Source organism: Salvelinus sp. IW2-2015, linkage group LG3 (genome assembly GCF_002910315.2).
Source record: "Salvelinus sp. IW2-2015 linkage group LG3, ASM291031v2, whole genome shotgun sequence".
NCBI lineage: Eukaryota > Metazoa > Chordata > Actinopteri > Salmoniformes > Salmonidae > Salvelinus > Salvelinus sp. IW2-2015.
The window spans coordinates 4,749,028-4,771,640 of NC_036840.1; the positions used below are offsets into that span (position 1 = coordinate 4,749,028).

At 41.7% G+C, this 22,613-nt stretch overlaps 2 protein-coding genes and 1 long non-coding RNA gene across 3 annotated transcripts; 1 reads left to right on the top strand and 2 right to left on the bottom strand.

Moving 5' to 3' along the window:
• Window positions 1-1,528: 1,528 nt before the first annotated feature.
• Window positions 1,529-2,728, bottom strand: LOC111982800 (uncharacterized). The gene is made up of 4 exons (XR_002879805.2): window positions 2,469-2,728; window positions 2,300-2,380; window positions 1,725-1,819; window positions 1,529-1,636 (listed from the first exon to the last, which is right to left on the bottom strand). It is a non-coding gene; the product is annotated as an uncharacterized lncRNA (long non-coding RNA).
• Window positions 2,729-4,744: 2,016 nt separating this feature from the next.
• LOC111982792 (uncharacterized) lies at window positions 4,745-10,825 on the bottom strand. Its single transcript, XM_024014389.3, has 7 exons — window positions 10,714-10,825; window positions 7,013-7,215; window positions 6,769-6,863; window positions 6,549-6,644; window positions 6,334-6,444; window positions 6,035-6,164; window positions 4,745-5,608 (listed from the first exon to the last, which is right to left on the bottom strand). Exons 3-7 carry the CDS (start codon window positions 6,790-6,792, stop codon window positions 5,109-5,111), a joined length of 861 nt encoding a protein of 286 aa, XP_023870157.1. The 5' UTR covers window positions 6,793-6,863; window positions 7,013-7,215; window positions 10,714-10,825; the 3' UTR covers window positions 4,745-5,108.
• A 5,215-nt stretch (window positions 10,826-16,040) lies between these two features.
• On the top strand, window positions 16,041-20,457 carry LOC111955781 (kit ligand-like). Its single transcript, XM_070434013.1, has 6 exons — window positions 16,041-17,358; window positions 17,507-17,563; window positions 17,737-17,895; window positions 19,284-19,440; window positions 19,536-19,636; window positions 19,883-20,457. The coding sequence occupies exons 1-6, from the start codon at window positions 17,233-17,235 to the stop codon at window positions 20,024-20,026; spliced, it is 744 nt and encodes a 247-aa protein (XP_070290114.1). The 5' UTR covers window positions 16,041-17,232; the 3' UTR covers window positions 20,027-20,457.
• Window positions 20,458-22,613: the final 2,156 nt, after the last annotated feature.

The window sequence follows — 22,613 nt, forward strand, 5'->3', positions numbered from 1 at the left end:
GATATAGCTGGAAGCTGGAAATGAATATATACATAGATGTACAGAGGCCCATTATCAGCAACCATCACTCCTGTGTTCCAATGGCATGTTGTGTTAGCTAATCCAAGTTGATCATTTTAAAAAGGCTAATTGATCATTAGAAAACCATTTTGCAATTATGTTAGCACAGCTGAAAACTGTGGTGCTGATTAAAGAAGCAATAAAACAGGCCTTCTTTAGACTAGTTGAGTATCTGGAGCGTCAGAATTTGTGGTGTTCGATTACAGGCTCAAAATGGCCAGAAACACAATAACTTTCTCTGAAACTCGTCAGTCTATTCTTGTCTGAGAACTGAAGGCTATTCCATGCGAGAATTGCCAAGAAACTGAAGATCTCGTACAACGTGTGGTACTTACTCCCTTCACAGAACAGCGCAAACTGTCTCTAACCAGAATAGAAAGAGGAGTGGGAGGCCCTGGTAGCAACACTGAGCAAGAGGACAAGTACATTAGAGTGTCTAGTTTGAGAACAGATGCCTCACAAGTCCTCAACTGGCAGCTTCATTAAATAGTACCCGCAAAACACCAGTCTCAACGTCAACAGTGAAGAGGTGACTCCGGGAATGCTGGCCTTCTAGGCAGAGTTCAAAGAAAAAAGACATCTCAACTGCCAATAAATAATGAAAGATAAGATGGGTAAAAGAAAACAGACACTGACAGAGGAAGATTGGAAAGAGTGTTAGCTGAGACAGACGAATCTAAGTTTGAGGTGTTCCGTTCACAAAGACGAACATTCATGGAGGAAGGAAAAATGAAAAGATGCTGGAGGAGTGCTTGACGCCATCTGTCAAGCATGGTGGAGGAAATGTGATGGTCTGGGGTGCTTTGGTGGTTGGTAAAGTGGAAGCTTTTTACAGGGTAAAAGCAATCTTGAAGAAGGAAGGCCATCACTCCATTTTGCAACGCCATACCATACCCTGTGGCTTAATTGGAGCCAATTTCCTCCTACAAACAGGACAAACGACCCAAAGCACAGCTCCAAACTATGCAAGACTATATAGGGAAGAAGCAGTCAGCTGGTAGTCTGTCTATAATGGAGTGGCCAGCACAGTCACCGATCTCAACCCTATTGAGCTGTTGTGGAGCAGTTTGACCGTAGGGTACGTAAGAAGTGACCATCAAGCCAATCCAACTTGAGGAGTGCTTCAGGAAGCATGGGGTGAAATCTCTTCAGATTACTCACAAATTGACAACTAGAATGCCAAAGGTCTGCAGCTGTAATTGCTGCAAATGGAGGATTCTTTGAAGAAGCAAAGTTTGAAGACACAATTATTATTTCAATTAAAAATCATTATTTATAACCTTGTCAACGTCTTAACTATATTTCCTATTCATTTTGCAACTAATTTCATGATGTTTCATGGAAAACAAGGACATTTCTAAGTGACCCCAAACTTTTGAACAGTAGTGTATATAGTCGTCTAACAATGTCAACATTAGATATGATTGGTGAAGTGTTAGTTATAGACTTGTTGTTAACAGTTCATTACCTGGAGAGATCTGGCACAGATAGCAGTCGTTCCAGTCTGAGGACCAAGCCTCCACAAGGCCTGCAGTGCTGTGTCATACTTGGAGCCATACTGTGTATGGAACTCCTCCTACAGGAAGGAAAGAAAATATTTAGGTCAGTGTCTTTGAAATGACAAAGTGGACAGTGTGAGAGGAAAGGGAGAAAGTGTGCCGAACCTGGAAGAAGTGCTTCCTCTCATAAGGGTTTTTCAGCAGGGTTTGGACCAGCGCCAAAAGTTAGCCTGTGACTCATCCACTTCTGCATCTGGCTGCTGTACACAATATTGGAATCATTTGATACAAAGTACAGCCACTTCGGTCATCAGAATTACATGTGTTACTTAAAAGAGGGGTATTGAGTATGGGGACAGGGCTTGTAGAAGTCATAAGTCTAGCTGAAAACAACTTTTATCTCTTACCCATCCGTGTTTCACTTTGCAGATCTAAAGAATCAGATGAGTGACAGCAAAGCAAGACAGATGGCAGAAAGCTCCGCAACCCCACTGGAAGGTGTAACACTTGTATGCGTTACAACTTATCAGTCCCCTCAGATCTATACACTGCAGAGCTAAAGGCTATTTTCAAACCAGAGTACAGCGCATATTTACCTCTCTTTAAGTGTATGTCGTCCAGCCTTGGTTTTGTGTTAATGATATTGACAGTCATTCTTGAATATGTTGTTTTACAGGTGTGAGTTGTTCACTGGTATGGGTAGAATTTCACACTGCCACACAAGAGATAAATATTCTTACCCCCAAGATGTTCATCTTTTCCAGGAGACGTTGGATGTCCTGAAGGTTGGGTGGGTCCTTGCGGAACAACTCCAAGATCATCTAAAATAATGGGACAAAATGTATATGATTTTTCTAATACACAATGTTCAAAACCACCCCTCCCATGACCACATATCATGTCACTCACCCTTGCTCTCAGGCCCAGGATGAGTTGAGCCCTCTGTTTGTAACTCAGCAACTTTGGAACTGCTTCAGTCACACAGTTACAAACTCCTCGACCTTCCCATAGTGCATCACATTGCGTTGATTCACCACATGCCATACAAATGAATACATCAGCCGCAGCGGGGAAACCAATAGTCGCAAAGAGGAGAGAGGAATGGGGGACTATAGCAAGACGATAGAACAACATGTTAGGGTGTGTGGCTTCATCCTCTAGCTTTTAGCAACAAATACCTCAGCAACATGGCTAACTAGCTAGTAGTACTTAGAAGATTTATGTTATGAGCTAGGATGCCTAAAATAGACATTAGTTTTACACTAGTTTTACACTAAGCTATCCATTGAAGATAAAAATCGGGTCTATAGCCAGGTTCACATTTGTAAAATTGAATAGATTGCCAATACATGGTTAGCAAGTGTCGTATAATGTAWCCTACCCGTACTGGCTGTACTCTTCTTGACTCGTTTGTCCATGCCGGAATGTTACCAAATATGTACGATAGGCAGAAATCTAACAGTAAAGGTAACTAGCATACTGGACAGCTATCACCAAGTCACTGACGATTTTTTTGGGGTGAAATTGGCGACAACGGGAAACGGAACCAAAGCCAGAACAAAGTTTTGACCAATTAAAACCAAGATTGGCAGCATAACAACATTACCGCCACCTACCGTGCTGGAATAAGAGCCGCAACTGAATCTTCTCGTTTCTTGAAATTACATTTTTAGGTAAAAACATGAATTTCATCATATATATCTGGATAAATATGAATCTTTATTAATTAACTTTTGTGGCTTAATACACTTTAAATGTATTATAAAAAGTAATCGCACAGGACCATTCTAGCAAATACTAGGTTTCCCTTGCTGTGAATGTTTTCAACTAAAACAGCAAAACAATTGAGTAGTGGTACACAATTTTGCCTTCATCCAACACCAAATGTTGTGCATATTTTTTGTAAAGGCTTCCGGCAACCATTGACTACTCTCAAAAAGAGAAATACGTGAGTGGCTGTCAATGTACATCTTATGTCATTGGAATTTCAATAACCTATCCAAAAAAAAAAGCATCACAAACAAATATGTTTTAATGACGCAATCATTAATTGTTATCTAACAGGACATATGTTTGTTTCTGTATTAATTAAGCCAGACATTCTACTATTTGTCAATGTTCAGTCGAGGGAATCCTGGATTATGGTCCAAAATGGTCAAATTTACGAAAAAAATCTGGACATAATTACAGCCAATGGCACTGGATTTTTTGACAAAGTTAAACTTGTGTCAGAACAATAAAACTAGCATTCCAGTCATTGTGTGTGTGGAGGGCAGCCACTGCCCCGTAATCAACTCATTTTGGAGGAATTTCCCCTGCGCACGGCTGGTGTGAATGTATTTCTTGTCTGCTTCAGATCGCTCTCCTGATTGCAACCGCTCATGCGGCTTCAGAAGACGTGGTAACTTGAAGACCTTTCACACACTGGTCACATGGGGCCTCTCCGCTGTGTGGTGGATAATTATGTGCTCCTTCAGGTGCTGATTCAGCTTGTACGTCTTCCCACTCATGTCGCAGTGGTAAGGGCGTTCGCCCGTGTGCAGACATTTGTGACTAATCAAGGCTGCTGCTCTGTTTAAAGGTCTTGTCGCATATGTCACATCTTGTAAGGTTTTAAATAGAGGTGTGCGTAAACATGTGGGCCTTAATGAGTCTGTTGCTGCCAAACACCTTCTGGCAGACAGGGCATGGGATCTTTGGGCTTTGTTGGCCATGGTCCCTTTGGGTGTTTCTTCAGGTCAAACTCATAAACAAAAGTCTTTCCACACTGGGCACAGAGGGAATGGGCAGTTCCCAATGTGATAGCCCATGTGCCTCTTCAGCCCACTGGGATGAAAGAAGCGCATCCCACACTGCTCAACAGTGAACGGGCGCTCCATGGTGTGCCAGCGCTCTGGACAGACAGCTTGTATTGAGTTGGGAATCTCTTCTGACAATGAGTGCAAGGAAAGTTATTTTCACTTGCATGAGACTGGATGTGTATTCTGCAATAAATGCTTGGCTGAAGCCCTTTCGGCAGATGGTGCATTTGTGTGGTTTTGCACCCATGTGGATGAGCTGATGTTCTTCAGGTCAGCCTTTTTCCGAAACCTTGTCACACTCATCACACTTAAATGGCGCGCGCTTCAGAGTGATTTTTCATATGAGTGGTCATGTATCCTAAGGACCTGAAGGCCTGCCCACTCCGTGCACTTGAAAGGTTTCTCTCTCTGTGTGAATGCGTAGGTGATTTTCCAGCTGAGACGGATGACAAACTCTTCCCACACTCCTGGCAAATTAATGGTTGCCTCAGGGATTTTCCTCTTCGAGGGTAACCGTTATTTCTTTGTGGCTTAGGTGCCTCTCCTTCGGATAACAGCCCTCTCAAAGAGATTGGCTTCTGTTTCCTGACCCCCAATTACCACACTGCTTCCAAGACACGTGTCACCTGACCGGATCTCCTTGTCTACATCATTGTTTTGTGGAAGGGGTGGCAAGGAAGGGAGTGAGATAGAGTTACTTGCAATGTAGGAGACCCACTGGTGGAAACTCGCAACTTTGACCGGTGGGTTACCCGGGTTGGTTCCCAATGGTGACCGTGGCAAGGATGACTAATTTGACTATCTGTGAAGGAGAGGATTTGGTGAAGGAACTACTCATCAGTGATACAAGAGGTTGGTGTCTCTCTGTTGGCAGCATACTCCTTACTGTTGGTGCCCCTTTTGATGGTGACCCTCCCACTAGTACGCTAACACCTTGAGGACTAGACGCGCTCTCTGGCAGTGCATTGTCTTCTTCACTGTCACACACTGCATTTTTCGCCCCACTTCCGTTATCCCTGGCACCCTCTTCTCTCTCCACAGTACTATCTTCTCCAGCATGGTCAGAGTCATCTGACATCATTCCCAGATCCTCCAGGTCACTGAAGGAGGCAGGGTTCATGAGGCTTAGAGTGGCTTCTAGTGATTCTGATGGCTTGTCAAGATCTGGCTCCATTGATGGCATTCCACAGGCGAGGCGGAAGGACAGCGAGGACAGCACACAGTCACCCACAGAAGAAGTGAGAGGTACTGAGAAAAAATTCAATATGAAAAATATTTAAGTACATTACATTTAAGGATATTGTGCAAATTAAAAAGACAAGGCTTTTTATATATATTCCTGTTAAAAAAATCATTAAATGGTTCATAATGAAGTGAAAGGTCCCGTATGTAGCTTTGTGCGCGACCCAACCAAATGTACATAGAAATGTCAGTTATAGATCTGTCTTTCTCATTGTAAGCAAGTCTGAAAAGRGGTATATCGGTTCTATGCGTGCTATTTCTATGCCTTCCGTCCTTAAGTTTAGCTTTTGCATCTTTTTATTTAAGGTTTTGTAAACTTGTAATGTTCTTTGTTTAGCTGTTTATAAATCTACTGTACATAKACAGGGAGGATAACAGATAATGATTGAAGTAGAGACTCCAAAGCTTCCTATGGACTGTTTTCAAGCCTACCATTTTTGTTGAACTGGGTTTTATTTAGCAATTTCTGGTGCTGGAGGAGGATCTTCAGSTGCTCAGGGTCAGACACAGACTGTCCACACTCCTCCAGGTCAGAGGGGGCAGCACTGATCATAGATGCTATCTGAGAAGGAGAGGAAGAACCAAAGATCAGCAAAAGGGAGGTGGCTTAGCATGTGAGGTAAAGACAATAATATGGCATGTGTTGACATAAATTGTTATCTAATAATGACAAAATGTTGGTATGATCAGTGAACTGCTAGTTATAGACTTGTCATTTACCAGTTCAATACCTGGGAGAGATCTGGCACAGATAGCAGTTGTTCCAGTCTGAGGACCAAGCCTCCCACAAGGGCCTGCAGTGCTGTGTCATACTTGGAGCCATAKTGTGTATGGAACTCCTCCTACAGGGAAGGAAAGAGTGACAGTGTCTATGAGAGAACCTACCTGAATGACGAGCCGCTAAAATCAAGTCAGACGAAAGGGAGAGAGAGAAAGTATGTCAAACCTGGAAGAAGTGCTTCCTCTCATAAGGGTTTTTCAGCAGGGTTTGGACCAGCGCCACGAAGTTAGCCTGCGACTCCTCCACTTCTGCATCTTGCTGCTGTAACACAGAATGTGAATAATTTGATACAAGTATAACTTTTCTGGTTATCTGAATTAAGCTATTAAAATTAGTAGCTGTTACACCCTTTGAATGTATGCAGGAGAGAGAAAAATGTACTTACCCCTGAGGATGCACTGATGTTCATCTTTCCCAGGAGATGTTGGATGGCCTGAGGGTTAGGTGGACACAATCCTTGCGGAACATCTCCAAGATCATCTAAATAATGGGAATCATGGCGATATTGAGTAAACTTGCATCTTCCCCGCCCACCTTACACACATCTAGTGTCTACTGGCATTGATACAAATGTGTCAATCAAAGCATAATAAACCACCCCTCCCATGACCACATATCATGTCACTCACCCTTGCTCTCAGGCCCAGGATGAGTTGAGCCCTCTGTTTGTAACTCAGCAACTTTGGAACGGCTTCAGTCACCACAGTTACAAACTCCTCGACCTTCCCATAGTGCATCACATTGCGTTGATTCACCACATGCCACACAAATGAATACATCAGCCGCAAGGGAGAAATCAAGAGTCGCAAAGAGGAGAGAGGAAGAGGGGGACCTATGGAAAGAAGAGAGAACCAAAAAAATGTTTTTGTCTACAACATCAAGCCTATACAAAATATTATGATAAGACTATACCACAGATGGGCGTTATAATCTTTGGCTTTACTATATTTAGCAGCAATAGATAGCTACATTTAGAAAGGAAGCCAACATGACATTAACATGAAATGAATGTAGTTAGCTATACAAGTAAATTACTTTACAGTTCACTTAGGGCTGCCTGTAAGTTGAATTTAAGCTACTCTAGCTAACATTAACGTTAGCCAGGGTTAATAGACAGTTTAGAAACAACCCCTGCCCTACCCGTACTGACAGTAGCTTTGACTCGTTTGTCCATGATGGAAAAGTTGTTATCAAATGTATGTATAGATAATAAACAACAAAATCTAACAGCATACAGTGAGGGGGGGGGGGGTTTAAAATACTAATTGTAGAGGTAGGGTTTCAGATGTTTTTCGGGAAGATGGGCAGGGCCTCTACTGTCCTAGCTTCAGGGGGAAGCCGGTTCTACCATTGGGGTGCCATGACAGAGAAGAGCTTGGACAAGTCTGAGTGGGAGCTGCTCTCCCGTAGGGGTGGATGGGCAAAGAGACCAGAAGTGGCAGAATGGAGTGCTCGGGTTGGGGTGTAGGGTTTGAGCATAGCCTGAAGGTAGGGAGGGGCAGATGCGTGTCGCCACCTGGGTGTCAGAAGGGYTGGAGGAGAAAGGTAGTTGAGTGTCATCCGCATAGCAATGAAATGAGAGACCATGTAAGGATATGACAGAGCCGAGTGACTTGGTGTATAGATAGAAGACGGCCCAGAACCAAGCCCTGGTGGACATCGGTAGTGAGAGTATGTGGTGCAGACAAAGATCGTCTGCATGTCACCTGGTAGGAGCGGCCTGCCAGGTAGGATGGAATCCAAGAGTGTACAGAGCCTGAGATGCCCAGTTCTCAGTTCGGTTAACTTTGTTAAAGCAAGGCCCCTGAACTCTCGTGTATTTTCTGCACTATGCAATGATATGAGCAGCGACCATGTAACGCTTTTACAACATACAGAAGTGCACTGGTTATCAAGGGGCAAAGTATTGACACGTTTTTTTAAATTGAGAGACGAGCTTCAGGTTTTCTTTACTGACCATCATTTTCACTTGTCTGACTGCTTGCATGATGACGAGTTTCTCACACGACTGGCCTATCTGGGTGATGTTTTTTCTTGCCTAAATGATCTGAATCTAGGATTACAGGGACACTCCGCAACTATATTCAGGGACAAAATTGAGGCTATGATTAAGAAGTTGGAGCTCTTCTCTGTCTGCATTAACAAGGACAACACACAGGTATTTCCATCATTGTATGATTTGTTGTGTGCAAATGAACTCAAGCTTACGGACAATGTCAAATGTGATATAGCGAGGCATCTGAGTGAGTTGGGTGCGCAATTTCTCAGGTACTTTCCCGAAACGTATGACACAAACAACTGGATATGTTATCGCTTTCATGCCTTGCCTCCAGTCCACTTACCGATATCTGAACAAGAGAGCCTCATCGAAATTGCAACAAGCAGTTCTGTGAAAATTGAATTTAATGAGTATCCTGCCTTGGCAAATCACGCTGTTAAGACACTGATGCCCTTTGCAACCACGTACCTATGTGAGAGTGGATTCTCGGCCCTCACTAGCATGAAAACTAAATACAGGCACAGACTGTGTTAGGAAAATGATTGAGAATCTCTCCAATACAACCCAAAATTGCAGAGATATGTGCATCCTTTCAAGCACACCCTTCTCATTAACCTGTGTTGAGTTATTCACAATTTTCAATTAACAAATAAGGTTTTATATGTAAGATGGTTAAATAAAGAGCAAAATGATTGATTATTCTAATATTATTATTTGTGCCCTGATCTTATAAGAGCTCTTTGTCACTTCCCACGAACCGGGTTGTGACAAAAACTCACACACATTCTTATGTTTAATAAATGTATCGTATAGTGTGTGTGTGTGGCAGGCTTACAATGATGGCAAAAAAACATTTGAGAGTGCGGTGACCCTGGTACTAGAGGGGGTACGCAGCTGGAGGTTGAATGTTTGAAAGGGTACGGTACTATAAAAGGTTTGGGAACCAATGATCTAGGAGGATGAGAACAGAGGAGAGAGATTCAGCTTTGGCAGTGCAGAGAGCCTCCTAGAATTGGAGGAAAGGGAGACAGAAAAGGGAACAAAGTATAGACCTGGAGGGGTTTGCAGTGAGATTAGTAGGTGAACAGCCTCCCATAAAGATGAGGTCAAGCGTATTGCCTGCTTTGTGAGTGGCAGGGGACTGGGAAAGGGTGAGGTCAAAAGACAAATCATGTACAGGAAACGCTCCAGTCTGGTTTTTAGACCCCATCATTGTACTGAAACTGCACTTGTGAAGGTGGTAAATTACTTTTGAATGGCGTCAGACCAAGGCTCTGCATCTGTTCTTGTGCTCCTAGACCTTGGTGCCGCTTTTGACACCATCGATCACCACATTCTTTTGGAGAGATTGGAAACCCTAATTGGTCTACATGGACAAGTTCTTGCCTGGTTTAGATCATATCTGTCAGAAAGATATCAGTTTTTCTCTGTGGATGGTTTTTCTCTGACAAATCAATTGTACGTTTCTGTGTTCTTCGAGGTTCCGTTTTAGGACCACTATTGTTTTCACTATATATTTGACCTCTTGGTGATGTCATTCGGAAACACAATGTCAACTTTCAATGCTATGCGGACCACACACAGCTGTACATTTAATTGCCTACCCTGGAAGTCTGTGTTTCAAACTTAAGGAAGTGGTTGGCGGCAAATGGTTTACTTTTAAACTTGGATAAAATAGAGATGCTAGTTCTAGGTCCCAAGAAACAAAGATATACGCTGTTTGATCTGACAATTAATCTTGATGGTTGTACAATCATCTCAAATAAAACTGTGAAGGACCTCTGCGTTACTCTGGACCTAAACTCTCTTTCGACAAACATATCAAGAATATTTCAAGGGCAGCTTTTTTCCATATTTGTAACATTGCAAAAATCAGAAACGTTTGTCCAAAAATTATACAGAGAAGCTAATCCATGCTTTTGTCACTTCTAGATTAGACTGCTGCAATGCTCTACTCTCCGGCTACCCAGATAAAGCACTAAATAAACTTCAGTTAGTGCTAAATACGGCTGCTAGAATCTTGACCAGAACCCAACATTTTAACATATTGCTCCAGTGCTAGCCTCTCTACACTGGCTTCCTGTTAAGACTAGGGCTGATTTCAAGGTTTTACTGCTAACCTGCAAAGCGTTACATGGACATAATAATGTCTGGAACGGTGTGAATGGAATGACACCATTCCACCAATTCTGCTTCAGCCATTACCACGAGCCCCCCCTCCCATCCTCCCCAATTAAGGTGCCACAAAACTCCTGTGGTTGGTCCATATAAACAGGATGCAACCGTAACAGACAGTCCATGAAGCGTTGTATGTGAACGTGAGTAGATTACCTTGAAAACAACAATCTTGGACACAGTCCCCAGTTCTTATTATACCTCAGTGATTCAGTTAGTGTTGCTGCCAAGAACAAGAAAGTAATCTTAACATCCAACTGGAAGTTTTTGTGCGGCATAGAAGCTGGCAGCATTACCGCCACCTAGCGTGCTGGAATTTGACGCGTAGACTATGAAAAACAATGTAAAACCTATAGCGCAGGAAAGGCCTACTCTTGAATACACAAATACTTTTTAGGCCAACACAAATGTCTGGATGGTTTATACACTTTGCACACTTGCTCTGTCAGTGTTACTTTTCTGTGTTCTGTCTGAACCAACCTTACCTAATGTAGTATCGTGATCTATATCCGCTATATTAGTTACTATGCTGTTACTAAGCAGTAATGTATTACGGCAGTGTTATGTTACGACACCTAATAGACAGTGCACATGCGCACTATTGGGCTGTAGGACACGAGATGTTCTTACTAAACTACACTAACTGTACTCCCGTATCCTGCCTGGTACTTTTCTCCACAACACAAATATTGCAGTGGAGATAAGGTGATTAAGCTTCTTTTCCGCCAGTAGAAAACGGTTTATTCTAAGCACTGCAACAGGTACGGTGTTCGGGAGCTGCCAAGTAGCCTATTGGAGTTGAGAACAGCGACACTGCCCTCTGGTGGTTAAATTAAGAACTGACGTTGAACCCATCGAAAATAGGCATCTCATTTGAGAAATATTGTAAAAATATATATAAAAAAAGAAGAAACGTGCAGATAATAAAGAAATTGCAGAAACTCTGAAATGGAGAAAGTGAAGAATTAGATGAACATTTTTGAAAATGAAGCAATACAAGGAATGAGGAAACTGAAAAATTAACTGTGAAAATGGCAACCATTGGTCGAGTACCAGAGTTTGAGGCTACAAAAGAGGATTTTGATTCCTATTTAGAGAGTTTTGAGCATTGGCTCAAATTAAATCTTATGATGAAAAGAAAGCAGATGTATTTCTCAGTGTTTTGGGTCCAACTGAGTATGGATTGCCGAAAGGCCTCATTGAACCAAAAAAGCAGTGGAGTTGACCTATGCAGAACTGACTGAAACTCTTTCAAGGCATTTCAAGCCTAAGCCAATTCTCATTGCAGAACGTTTCAGATTCTACCAACGTCACCAGAGTCAAGGGGAAACCGTGGCTGACTACATCCTTGCTTTGAAAAGACTGGCAAGTACATGTGAGTTTGCACAATTTCTTGATGACGCTCCCCGAGACAAGTTTCTATGTGGTCTCACAAGTGAAGCATATCACAGAAGGCTTCTGTCAGAGAAGGACCTGACTTTCAAGAAAGCCTGTGATATCGCACTTGAACTCGAGCTTGCACACAGGGATAATATTGAGCTATCAGGACATGCAGAACGTCAGAAAGGATTTCACAAGGTTAGTGACACACGTGGAGGAAAAGGCTCACAAAAGTCACACTTTTCTCATTCCCGTCCTCAAGGCTACACAAGAACACAGCAGCCCATATCTCAAAGGTCTAAGCTAAGTTGCTACAGATGTGGGGGAGATAATCATCAGCACAGTGAATGTCGATTCCAAAATGAAAAGTGCCACAATTGTGGAAAGGTTGGACATTTACAGAGAGTATGTAAAGCTCCAAAATGCACAGCAAGAGCGCACAAGGTGTCAGACGCAGCACAAGAAGAGGAAGGCACAGCTGGATCAGTATTGGAACTGTTCACAGTGTACACAGCTCAACAACAAAAAGATGGAATCTATCTCAGCATGGAGTTAGCTGGAAATCTGAAGCGACTGTATCTTGTTCCTGAGAGAATCTACAAAGAAAAACTGAGCGAGTGCCCTCTTCAGCCAATGTCCATCTGCCTTTCATCATACACTGGTGACACTATTCCTGTGTTAGGGCAGATCCAGGTACCAGTCTGGTATGAGGGGAATGAGTGGACACTACCGCTTATCATTGTTAAAGGAGAGATACTAGCCTGCTAGGCAGAAACTGGTTACAGAACATCAAGCTGAACTAGGGAGAAATCATTAGTCTGAGAAATGACAAACCAGTGAGTCAGGCTACACTCACTAACATGCTGGAGAAGCACAAAGATATTTTTAAAGATGGCGAGATAGAAATCACAACTTCATTTTAAGAATGTGAAATGTCAGAAAAATAGTAGAGAGAACAATCTATTTAAACTTTTATTCATTTCTTCACATTCCCAGTGGGTCAGAAGTTTACATACACTCAATTAGTATTCGGTAGCATTGCCTTTAAATTGTTTAACTTGGGTCAAACGTTTCGGGTAGCCTTCCACAAGCTTCCCACAATAAGTTGGGTGAATTTTGGCCCATTCCTCCTGACAGAGCTGGTGTAACTGAGTCATGTTTGTAGGCCTCCTTGCTCGCACACGCCTTTTCAGTTGGGATTGAGGTCAGGGCTTTGTGATGGCCACTCCAATACCTTGACTTTGTTGTCCTTAAGCCATTTTGCCACAGCTTTAGAAGTATGCTTGGGGTTATTGTCCATTTGGAAGACCCATTTGCGACCAAGCTTTAACTTCCTGACTGATGTCTTGATGTTGCTTCAATATATCCACATAATGTTCCTCCCTCATGATGCCATCTATTTTMTGAAGTGCACCAGTCCTTCCTGCAGAAAGCACCCCCACAACATGATGCTCCCACCCCCGTGCTTCACGGTTGGGATGGTGTTCTTCYGCTTGCAAGCCTCCCCCTTTTTCCTCCAAACATAACAATGGTCATTATGGCCAAACAGTTCTATTTTTGTTTAAGCAGACCAGAGGACATTTCTCCAAAAAGTATGATCTTTGTCCCCATGTGCAGTTGCAAACCGTAGTCTGGCTTTTTTATGGTGGTTTTGGAACAGTGGCTTCTTCCTTGCTGAGCGGCCTTTCAGGTTATGTCGATATAGGACTTGTTTTACTGTGGATATAGATACTTTTGTACCCGTTTCCTCCAGCATCTTCACAAGGTCCTTTGCTGTTGTTCTGGGATTGATTTGGACTTTTCGCACCAAAGTACGTTCATTTCTAGGAGACAGAACGCGTCTCCTTCCTGAGCGGTATGACGGCTGCTCGGTCCCATGGTGTTTATACTTGCGTACTATTGTTTGTACAGATGAACGTGGTACCTTCAGACGTTTGGAAATTGCTCCCAAGGATGAACCAGCCTTCTGGAGGACTACAGTTTTTTTCGGAGGTCTTGGCTGATTTCTTTTGATTTTCCCATGATGTCAAGCAAAGACGCACTGAGTTTGAAGGTAGGCCTTGAAATACATCCACAGGTACACTTCCAATTGACTGAAATTATGTCAATTAGCCTATCAGAAGCTTCTAAAGCCATTACATCATTTTCTGTTTAAAGGCACAGTCAACTTAGTGTATGTCAACTTTTGACCCACTGGAATTGTGATACACTGAATATAAGTTGAATAATCTGTCTGTAAACAATTGTTGGAAAAATTATTTGTGTCATGCACAAAGTAGATGTCCTAACCGACTTGCCAAAACTATAGTTTGTTAACAAGAAATTTGTGGAGTGGTTGAAAAACAAGTTTTAATGTCTCCAACCTAAGTGTATGTAAACTTCCGACTTCAACTGTATATAAATATATATATATATATATATACATACATACATCTATACACCTTTTTTTTTTATGTACCTTTATTATTCCCCGCAAACCTTACCACCCCTCCCCCAATTGGAGTAAACTAATAAACAATAACACTTAGGCTTCTATCTTCAGTTTATACATACTATACACATTTTACAGACACAATCTATTTTACAATAGTTATATTTTGTTWGTTTTTAGTCCTGGCCTTCCTCTATTTCTGATGTCCATCCAGTTTGAMTTCTATTTGTATCTGTGCTGTTTCACAACAGTTCTGAACCTATATACATTTTACAGACCCCGTATGTTTTACATTTGTTATCTTGTTGTTATTAGTCCCCACCCTTCAGCTCCATTCAACCCCTCCCTTCTATCTCTTAACACCATCCATTCTGGATTTCTATTTGCCATATATTTTTCAACTGTGCTGTGAAGCTTCACAAAAGTACTGAACCTTTCTATTCTCATAGCTTCTACAGATTGTAAATTAAAGATACATTTTTTTGCTAAAATAATTATTATATTATTGATCGATTGACTGTGACTTTTCAAATCACCAGTATTGCTATCTGCAGCGTTAGTTCTAGGTAAATGTTGCAGTTCTTCAGCCATTCCTGGACCTGTGACCAAAAACGAGCTACATATGGACAGTACCAAAATAAATGATCAAATGACTCTGCCTCCTTGCAGCAAAATCTGCAGAGCTGGGAAGATTGTTCTTACTAAACGAGACTAACTGTGCTCCCGTCTCTTGCCTGATAATTTTTTACACAGCACAAATATTACACCTAAATGTGCATAAATACACACTCACAATGGCATATTAACTGATATTATATTCAGATTGGGCCTTGACCGTACCTGTATTTGTCATGATAATCCTTGTCATGATAAATATGAATATTGAATTTCAACACAACATTTGTGAAAGTCCCCAGTAGGCAGATTTAGATCACTTCCTCTACAGCTGAGGGAGGTTTTTGTACGGCTCTGTATCACTGTGTGAACGGAGTAGCTTCATGCTGCTGACAGTAGTAATCTCCTGCATCTTCAGCTTGAACTCCACTGATGGTCAGAGTGAAATCAATATCATATCCAGTGCCTTGATATCGACCAGATGTGAAACCTGTGTTAAAGTCGATGATGAATTTAGGAGCTTCTCCAGGTTTTTGATGGTACCAGGCTAAGTCATCGTCAATGGCACTACTGGCTTTACAGCTGATTGTGGCAGACTCTCCAGACTGAACCATGATAACTGCAGGAGTCTGGGTCAATAGAATGTCCCCTGCACAGCCTGGAAGAGATAAACAAATATTAATTTGCGGTCTTTGATTTAGATTAAACCTGTTTCAGTTCAAATACGAATATTAGAATAAAGACTTTCTGTTCAAATTAGGATAATAATATTAAAATAGAATGCTTTAAGGTCAATTACTGAAGTAATTCCAAACTTACCATTTGTGTAAAATGCAAGGACCAAGATAGTTACGGAGATAAAAGTCATTTTTGTCTTATGTTGTGTTGCTTCTATAAAGGACACGTTTAACTCACGGGGCTATAAACACTTTAAGAACACTGAAGCATGTGTTGTCAACGCAAATTGTCTTCATATGCAAATGGTGCAACAGTCTGATGATACAGGACACCTGTGATATGAATGCGGTTGACAACTCATCAGTGAGATGACCAGAATTGTAGTGTGGTTTATTTATTCATTAAAAAAGCAGTATCAATACTGTCCCATATAAGACAGACACTAATATAAAAACATTGTCTAGATATATTTTTGTTCACTTTAGAGTTACAGTATCTTCCTTCCCTTGTAAATACATCTGGCACCTTGTTTTTCTTCTTCTCCATGCGTTTCGTACCACCTCCCCTATTGGCTCCTAACGTCCTACACAGACACAGACAAAATGTACTTTGTTAAGTAACCTTGTGTGTGCCTGATCAAAACCTTACAACAAGTAACAAGTGAGTGATTTGTCACATGAGTTGTACGTTCATCCTCCTCCATGTTGTCTGACTCATATATGCTACCAACCACTCTGTGCACTCTCACCGAGCAACTTATGTTGTCACAAAATCTCACAGACAGTCTCTCTCGCTTACACACACACACACACACACACACTATGTGACAGTGGACTGGTCACACAATGCTGTCCTTGTGCCGTACACAAAAGGTCAGATGAATCAAAGCATATGAATCACAGACTGTCTCTCCTCTCATGCTCTCAGACGTACTTCTAATCCATATCACAGCCAAATATCCTCCTCATATTCTTGGATACTACACTGGATATTGATTCACTATCTATTTGATAACATTTATGATAAATATTTAGCTGGAAATGTTAGTGAATCAGCACAGAGACGTTTTTGTGAGATGGTGCTTGGTGCTTGAAGAGGCTCAGGGCAGGTTATGAACGGATACGGGACTACAACTCTTGAAAAAGAAAGTGATTCCCCCATTTAGATAGACCACAAATATCAAACAAGGAAGAGTTTCTAAAATATGTGTGTGCGTGCGGGTGAGTGGCAGACAGTAGTGCCCGTAGGCGGCCCTTGCGACACTAGTCAGCCGGACCCTGGTCTATAGTATTTACATGTTATCATGACAAGTCCTCTGCCTGAAGGAAGAAACATTGGATTTCAAGTCTTCCTCATTAACTTCTCAAGTTCCATATGAAGAGCAAAGTGAGTAAAAATCCATATTTGTATGTATGATATTATTATCAGATTTTCCTGAATATTTTGTGATTTTAGTTTTTTGAACGTTTCTAGAATTAACTTGAGGGTTGATGAGAAAGTGAAGCCATATACAGATTTAGAAAAGAAAGGCATGTACGGAGGGGCTGGGAAAGGAAAGTCTTCCCTTTCTGATGTGCTTCCTCTGTCAGATTCGGACGACCACGTGTGTCCTCCTATTTCTATTCACACGTCTTGGAGTATGCTCCGGAGGATTTGGGAATCCGGTCACAGATGACGTGAGCAGGCTGATGTTATTGGTAAGAACTTCTACATACTCTAACCTGAACTGTACTATGCAAAACTAGTCTGGTGATTATTTCGAGTTTATTTCGTCATAAAAACAACTTTAAATCTCTTCTTTTGATGCAGAAAAATGGGCCAAATAATCCTAATTTATTTTTACAGAAACACAATATTCCAAAGGATTATAACATTTCTATGCATTATATTCCCAAAGAGAGGGTGAGTAGAATTTCTCAAAAACAAAACATCACGCAGAAACTTTTTGAAGGAGAGAAGTTGGGTGGTCTTAAACTTTGGCAGCATTTTTGTTGAGGAACATTTTTGTTTTATTTAGAATCTGTAGATTGGAATCATATGTATCCTAGTCAGTTTTCTCCCTTTTCTTACTCCAGAGTGGTGTGTGCTGGGTTCTACTGAATATCTACCCACTGGAACAAAGCCTCAGGGAACTGACCCGGGTGTTTGGTGCCATTTCTTCCAACAAAGATAATATTATGATCTTCATCACCATGCTGCAAAATCTACGCATCAAATGTGATCATGAGGAGCTGGTAATGCCTGTCAGTTCTGCCAAATGTAGATCCAGTTACTGTAGACCCAGTTACTGTAGACCCAGTTTCTGTAGACCCAGTTTCTGTAGACCCAGTTTCTGTAGACCCAGTTACTGTAGACCCAGTTACTGTAGACCCAGTTTATTGACTGTATTACAGTTTTTTACAATCGCTAGGACCCATTTCTCAATACTTAGGTCACTTTTTCAAAACTCTTCACACAGTTCTCCTAACTAACTTTCAGCTTGGCACAGCAGTTAATTTCACGTTCAAAATGCCCCAAAACTACCAAAACACTTCATACACGTCTCAAATCAACTCGTTCTTCCATAACWCTAGCAAAGGTTGTCAKCCAACAAGCACACYTTGTCGCTCATAAAACAATGACCTAAACAACACTAACAACAGCTAGCATTACACAATGTTTTCTTTACAAAACAAGAATGACACCTCTKTACMGTTTAGAATTCARTGCAGTATATGTTACAGGAATGTARCAGACATGATGCAATATGCTTCAATATGTTTTATGTCATTTTATGGCATTGAGTGATTTCAAAATACAATAATTTGTATATACACCATCTACCGATACAGATACAGTAGCAATACTAGTCAACCCTGTCTTGTGCATTTGGCCACAGGTTCTCATCCACGTTACATCTTATGTCATCTTGGGCAATACACCTAGGAAAGAATATTTTGGCATGCCTGGTCCATCCCTGGTAATCTTCTGCAGATATGTCCAGGCATCCAGCATTCATTGCGTCCAGGAGGGACATTTGATCATGTGGATGGTGGTCATAAACCTTCCACCTCCATGAGGAAAATAATTCCTCTATGGGGTTGAGGAATAGAGCGTAAGGAAGGAGGAAAAGTGACATCATCCTGGGATGGGCTGCAAACCACTCTGTGACTGCACAGGAGTGGTGAAATGCCACATTGTCCCATACAATTACAAACGTCGGCCGATTTCGCCTCACTGCAACCCTTTCCTCACCCGGCACAACCCTTCCATAGAGGTCACCACTAATTGTATGGCCCAATTAGTGGTTTGTGTAACAGCAATCCATCAGAGGATATTGCTGCACAKATTGTGWTGTTGGCACCCCTCTGGCCCGGGAGATCCACTGTGGCTCTTTTTCCAATCACATTCCTTCCTCACCGCCGTGTTTTGGCCAAGTTGAAACCAGCCTAATCCACAAAGATGAATATGTGGGGTGTTTGCCTGGCTTCAATCTCCATGACTCTCRAAAATAAATCCACAAAGCAACATAAGAGTTAGTCTATTAKGGTAGTTTACATTATAGAAATGGGTCCTAGCGATTGTAAAAAACTGTAAGTGATGCKACCATCCTGATGTTTACTTTGTTTGTCTGTACTTCCAGGAGGCAACAATGCAAGTCTTTAAATGCCACTATAGGGCGGTCAAATGGCCGTCTGGGCAGTATTTCGACTATATCAGAGACATTTTGAATTCTGCAGCTCAYGGAGAAGGAGGATTCCGCTGTGTGCCTCCACCCTGCCCTGCCCCTACTACATCAGGTAAGAAACACYCCCCAACACACAGTATCCATTCAGCCCCKACATACAGCATTCACAAGTCTCTTCCTCACAGAGCGTGTTGTTGTCTCTCTCAGGAAGTGAAGCACAGGACCATGAACAGACTCGGTCAAGGCGGAGTCTGCTGTTCCTGCTTCCGATCCCAGTCACAGCCTGCGTGTTCCTCATTGTGTGGGRGGTAAGTTAACGATGTAGATGGCTTGCTCAGGCTGTATGACAGTCTGGTCCAGAAGACCTACAGGGTATGRAGACTCTTGTTCCAGCCCAGCACTACTACTACGCACCTAAATRAACACTTCAAGTAATCATCAAKTGTGTTAGTACTTGGCTAGAACAAAAGCCTGCACACTGGCTCTCCAGGATTAGGACTGAAGAGCACTGGTGTATGGTATTGGATGCTTCAACGTGATACTCTGTTCCACAGATTAAATCTAGAAGAGGAGGCTCCCCAGAGAGTAACCTTGAGAGAGGCCATAGAAGGCTGTCCACTAATGTGGAACGGACCATAACCATCCCTATTCCACCAGTCACCAGTCCAACTGACACACCAATAATGGGGGAAGCCTGATCACCACTGAGGGAGCAGAAGAAGCCAACATCAAGCACTGCATAGAGATCAGAAAGCTCCCCGTCTGGACTGGTGTCACTCTGGACTGGTGTCACTCTGGACTGGTATCTCTGATTCTTCTTGGGTGATATCCCTGAGAGAACAGAGCTGAAATCTCATATTTGGTGTCTTTGACATATCGGAGCTGATATGTCTAAAATATATGGGTTGATATAGGGGTCTCACTTAAACAAGGGACAATGGCGATAAGACATTAATCAACCGCTTACTAGAACTATATAATTTGGACTGCCATATATTTTGACACAACACCATGTATCACAGGTTCCTACCTTGTCTATATCTGTCTAATCAGAGATTTTGACATGACAACATATCAGAGACATTCTCAACTGAGACTAGACTTTGTTGTGGCCTAAAGATCTATTGCTGCTGTGTGGCCACAGAGTGTGTCTGACACTTTTTTGTCTCACCCCTCTTTGAGTCACATCATCAGTGTGTGTGTGACCACAGTATAACAGTTTAACTACCAGCTGTGTGTGTGTGTGTGTGTGTGTGTTGTGTGTGTGTGTGTGTGTGTGTGTGTGTTTGTTGTGTTGTGTTGTGTGTGTGTGGTGGTGTGTGTGTGGTGTGTGTGTGTGTGTGTGTGTGTGTGTGTGTTGTGGTGTGTGTGTGTGTGTGTGTGTGTGTGGTGTGGTGGTGATGGGTGTGAGTAAGCTACCCTGCTCTGGATGATCTCAGTGAGGGCCATAAGAGGGGCTTGTTCTCGCCACAAAAGAAAAGAGCCGTAGGCTGAAGGAAATACCAGTTCCATGCTAACCGACAGAGACAGATCCTTATGAATCAAAAACCGTTTGATCTTCAATCCCCAGACAGCAGGAAATCAGGATTATCTGCCATCTCCTCTCATGCTGCACTATCACACGCATTATGAAGCCTTCCCACTGGGCACAGACGTCAATTCAACGTCTTTTCCAAGTTGGTTCAACTTAATTTTAATGAAACGATGTGGAAACAACGTTGATTCTACCAGTGTGTGCCCAGTGGGATAGGACTGACTGATTTCAAGCATAAGTTATGGCTGCTTTTTAACTCCCCTCTAGTGGTCAGATACAATAACTATACTTGGTTCTCTCAGCACCTGCAGTAGGTCTCAGCTGTAGCAGTACAGTCACTGTGCAGTCTGACTGAGGAAYGTTTTTGTACGGCTCTGTATCACTGTGGAACACCTAGGCACTTTATGTAGATAGTGTAGTGTAAGTAGAGTAGATAGTGTATGTAGATAGTGTGTGTATGTAGATAGTGTATGTTGTAGATTGTGTATGTAGTGTATGTACTGTAGTGTAGATAGTGTATGTGGTGTAAATTATGTAGATAGTTTATGTAGTGTAGATAGTGTATGTAATATAGGTAGTGTAGTGTAGAGAGTGTATTTAGATAATGTAGGTAGTGTATGTAGTGTAGATAGTGTTATGTAGTGTAAGTAGTGTAGTGTAGATCGTGTATGTAGATAATGTAGTTAGTGTATGTGGATAGTGTACTGTATGTCGTGTAGATAGTGTATGTAGATAATGTATGTAGATAGTGTAGATAGTGTATGTAGGTGGTGTATGTAGATTATGTAGAMAGTTTATATAGTGTAGGTAGTGTAGTGTAGATAGTGTATTAAGATAATGTAGCTAGTGTATGTAGTGTAAATTATGTAGATAGTGTAGGTAGTGTATGTAGATAGTGTACTGTATGTCGTGTAGGTAATGTATGTAGATAGTGTATGTAGGTAGTGTAGTGTAAATTATGTAGATAGTTTATATAGTGTATGTAGTAGTGTAGTGTAAATAGTGTATGTAGATACTGTATGTAGTGTACACGTGTCTCATGTTTGAGTCCAGCGTCATTCACAGTCTCATTCACAGATCTAGCGGTTAGTAATCTGCTACTGAAAACAGTTAATATAATGCTAGAAGATTGCATCAATTTAAATCAGACATTTGGTTAAAGGTTCATATGAGGACTTTGTTCATATGAAGTGATTGTAACTTTGAAGTAATGTTGAGGTCATAATATCTTTTGTTTTACTCCTATGGATCTTGCTTTGCATATGGACAGGTATTGTGTTTCAAAACATCAAATAACTTTAATTTACACTTTCAGGCCATGACAAATATAACAAGTGTCACGTTCTGACCTTAGTTTATTTTTTATGTCTTTGTGTTAGGTTGGTCAGGGCGTGAGTTGGGGTGGGCAGTCTATGTTKTTTTTTCTAGGTTGTTTGTTTTCTTTGTGTTTGGCCTGGTGTGGTTCCCAATCAGAGGCAGCTGTTTATCGTTGTCTCTGATTGGGAGCCATATTTAGGTAGCCTATTTTCCGTTGTGGGTGATTATTTTCTGTCTAGTGTCTGTTCACCTTTCAGAACTGTTTCGTTTTTCTTATCGTTGTTATTTTGTGTAGTGTTCAGTTTTAAATAAAAATTAACAGCGTGGTAAGTGACAAACACTTACCACGCTGCATTTTGGTCCTCTCCTTCCACCAACGAGAATCGTTACAACAAGTCATAGCCATGATGARAATGATGATGATGATGGTCATG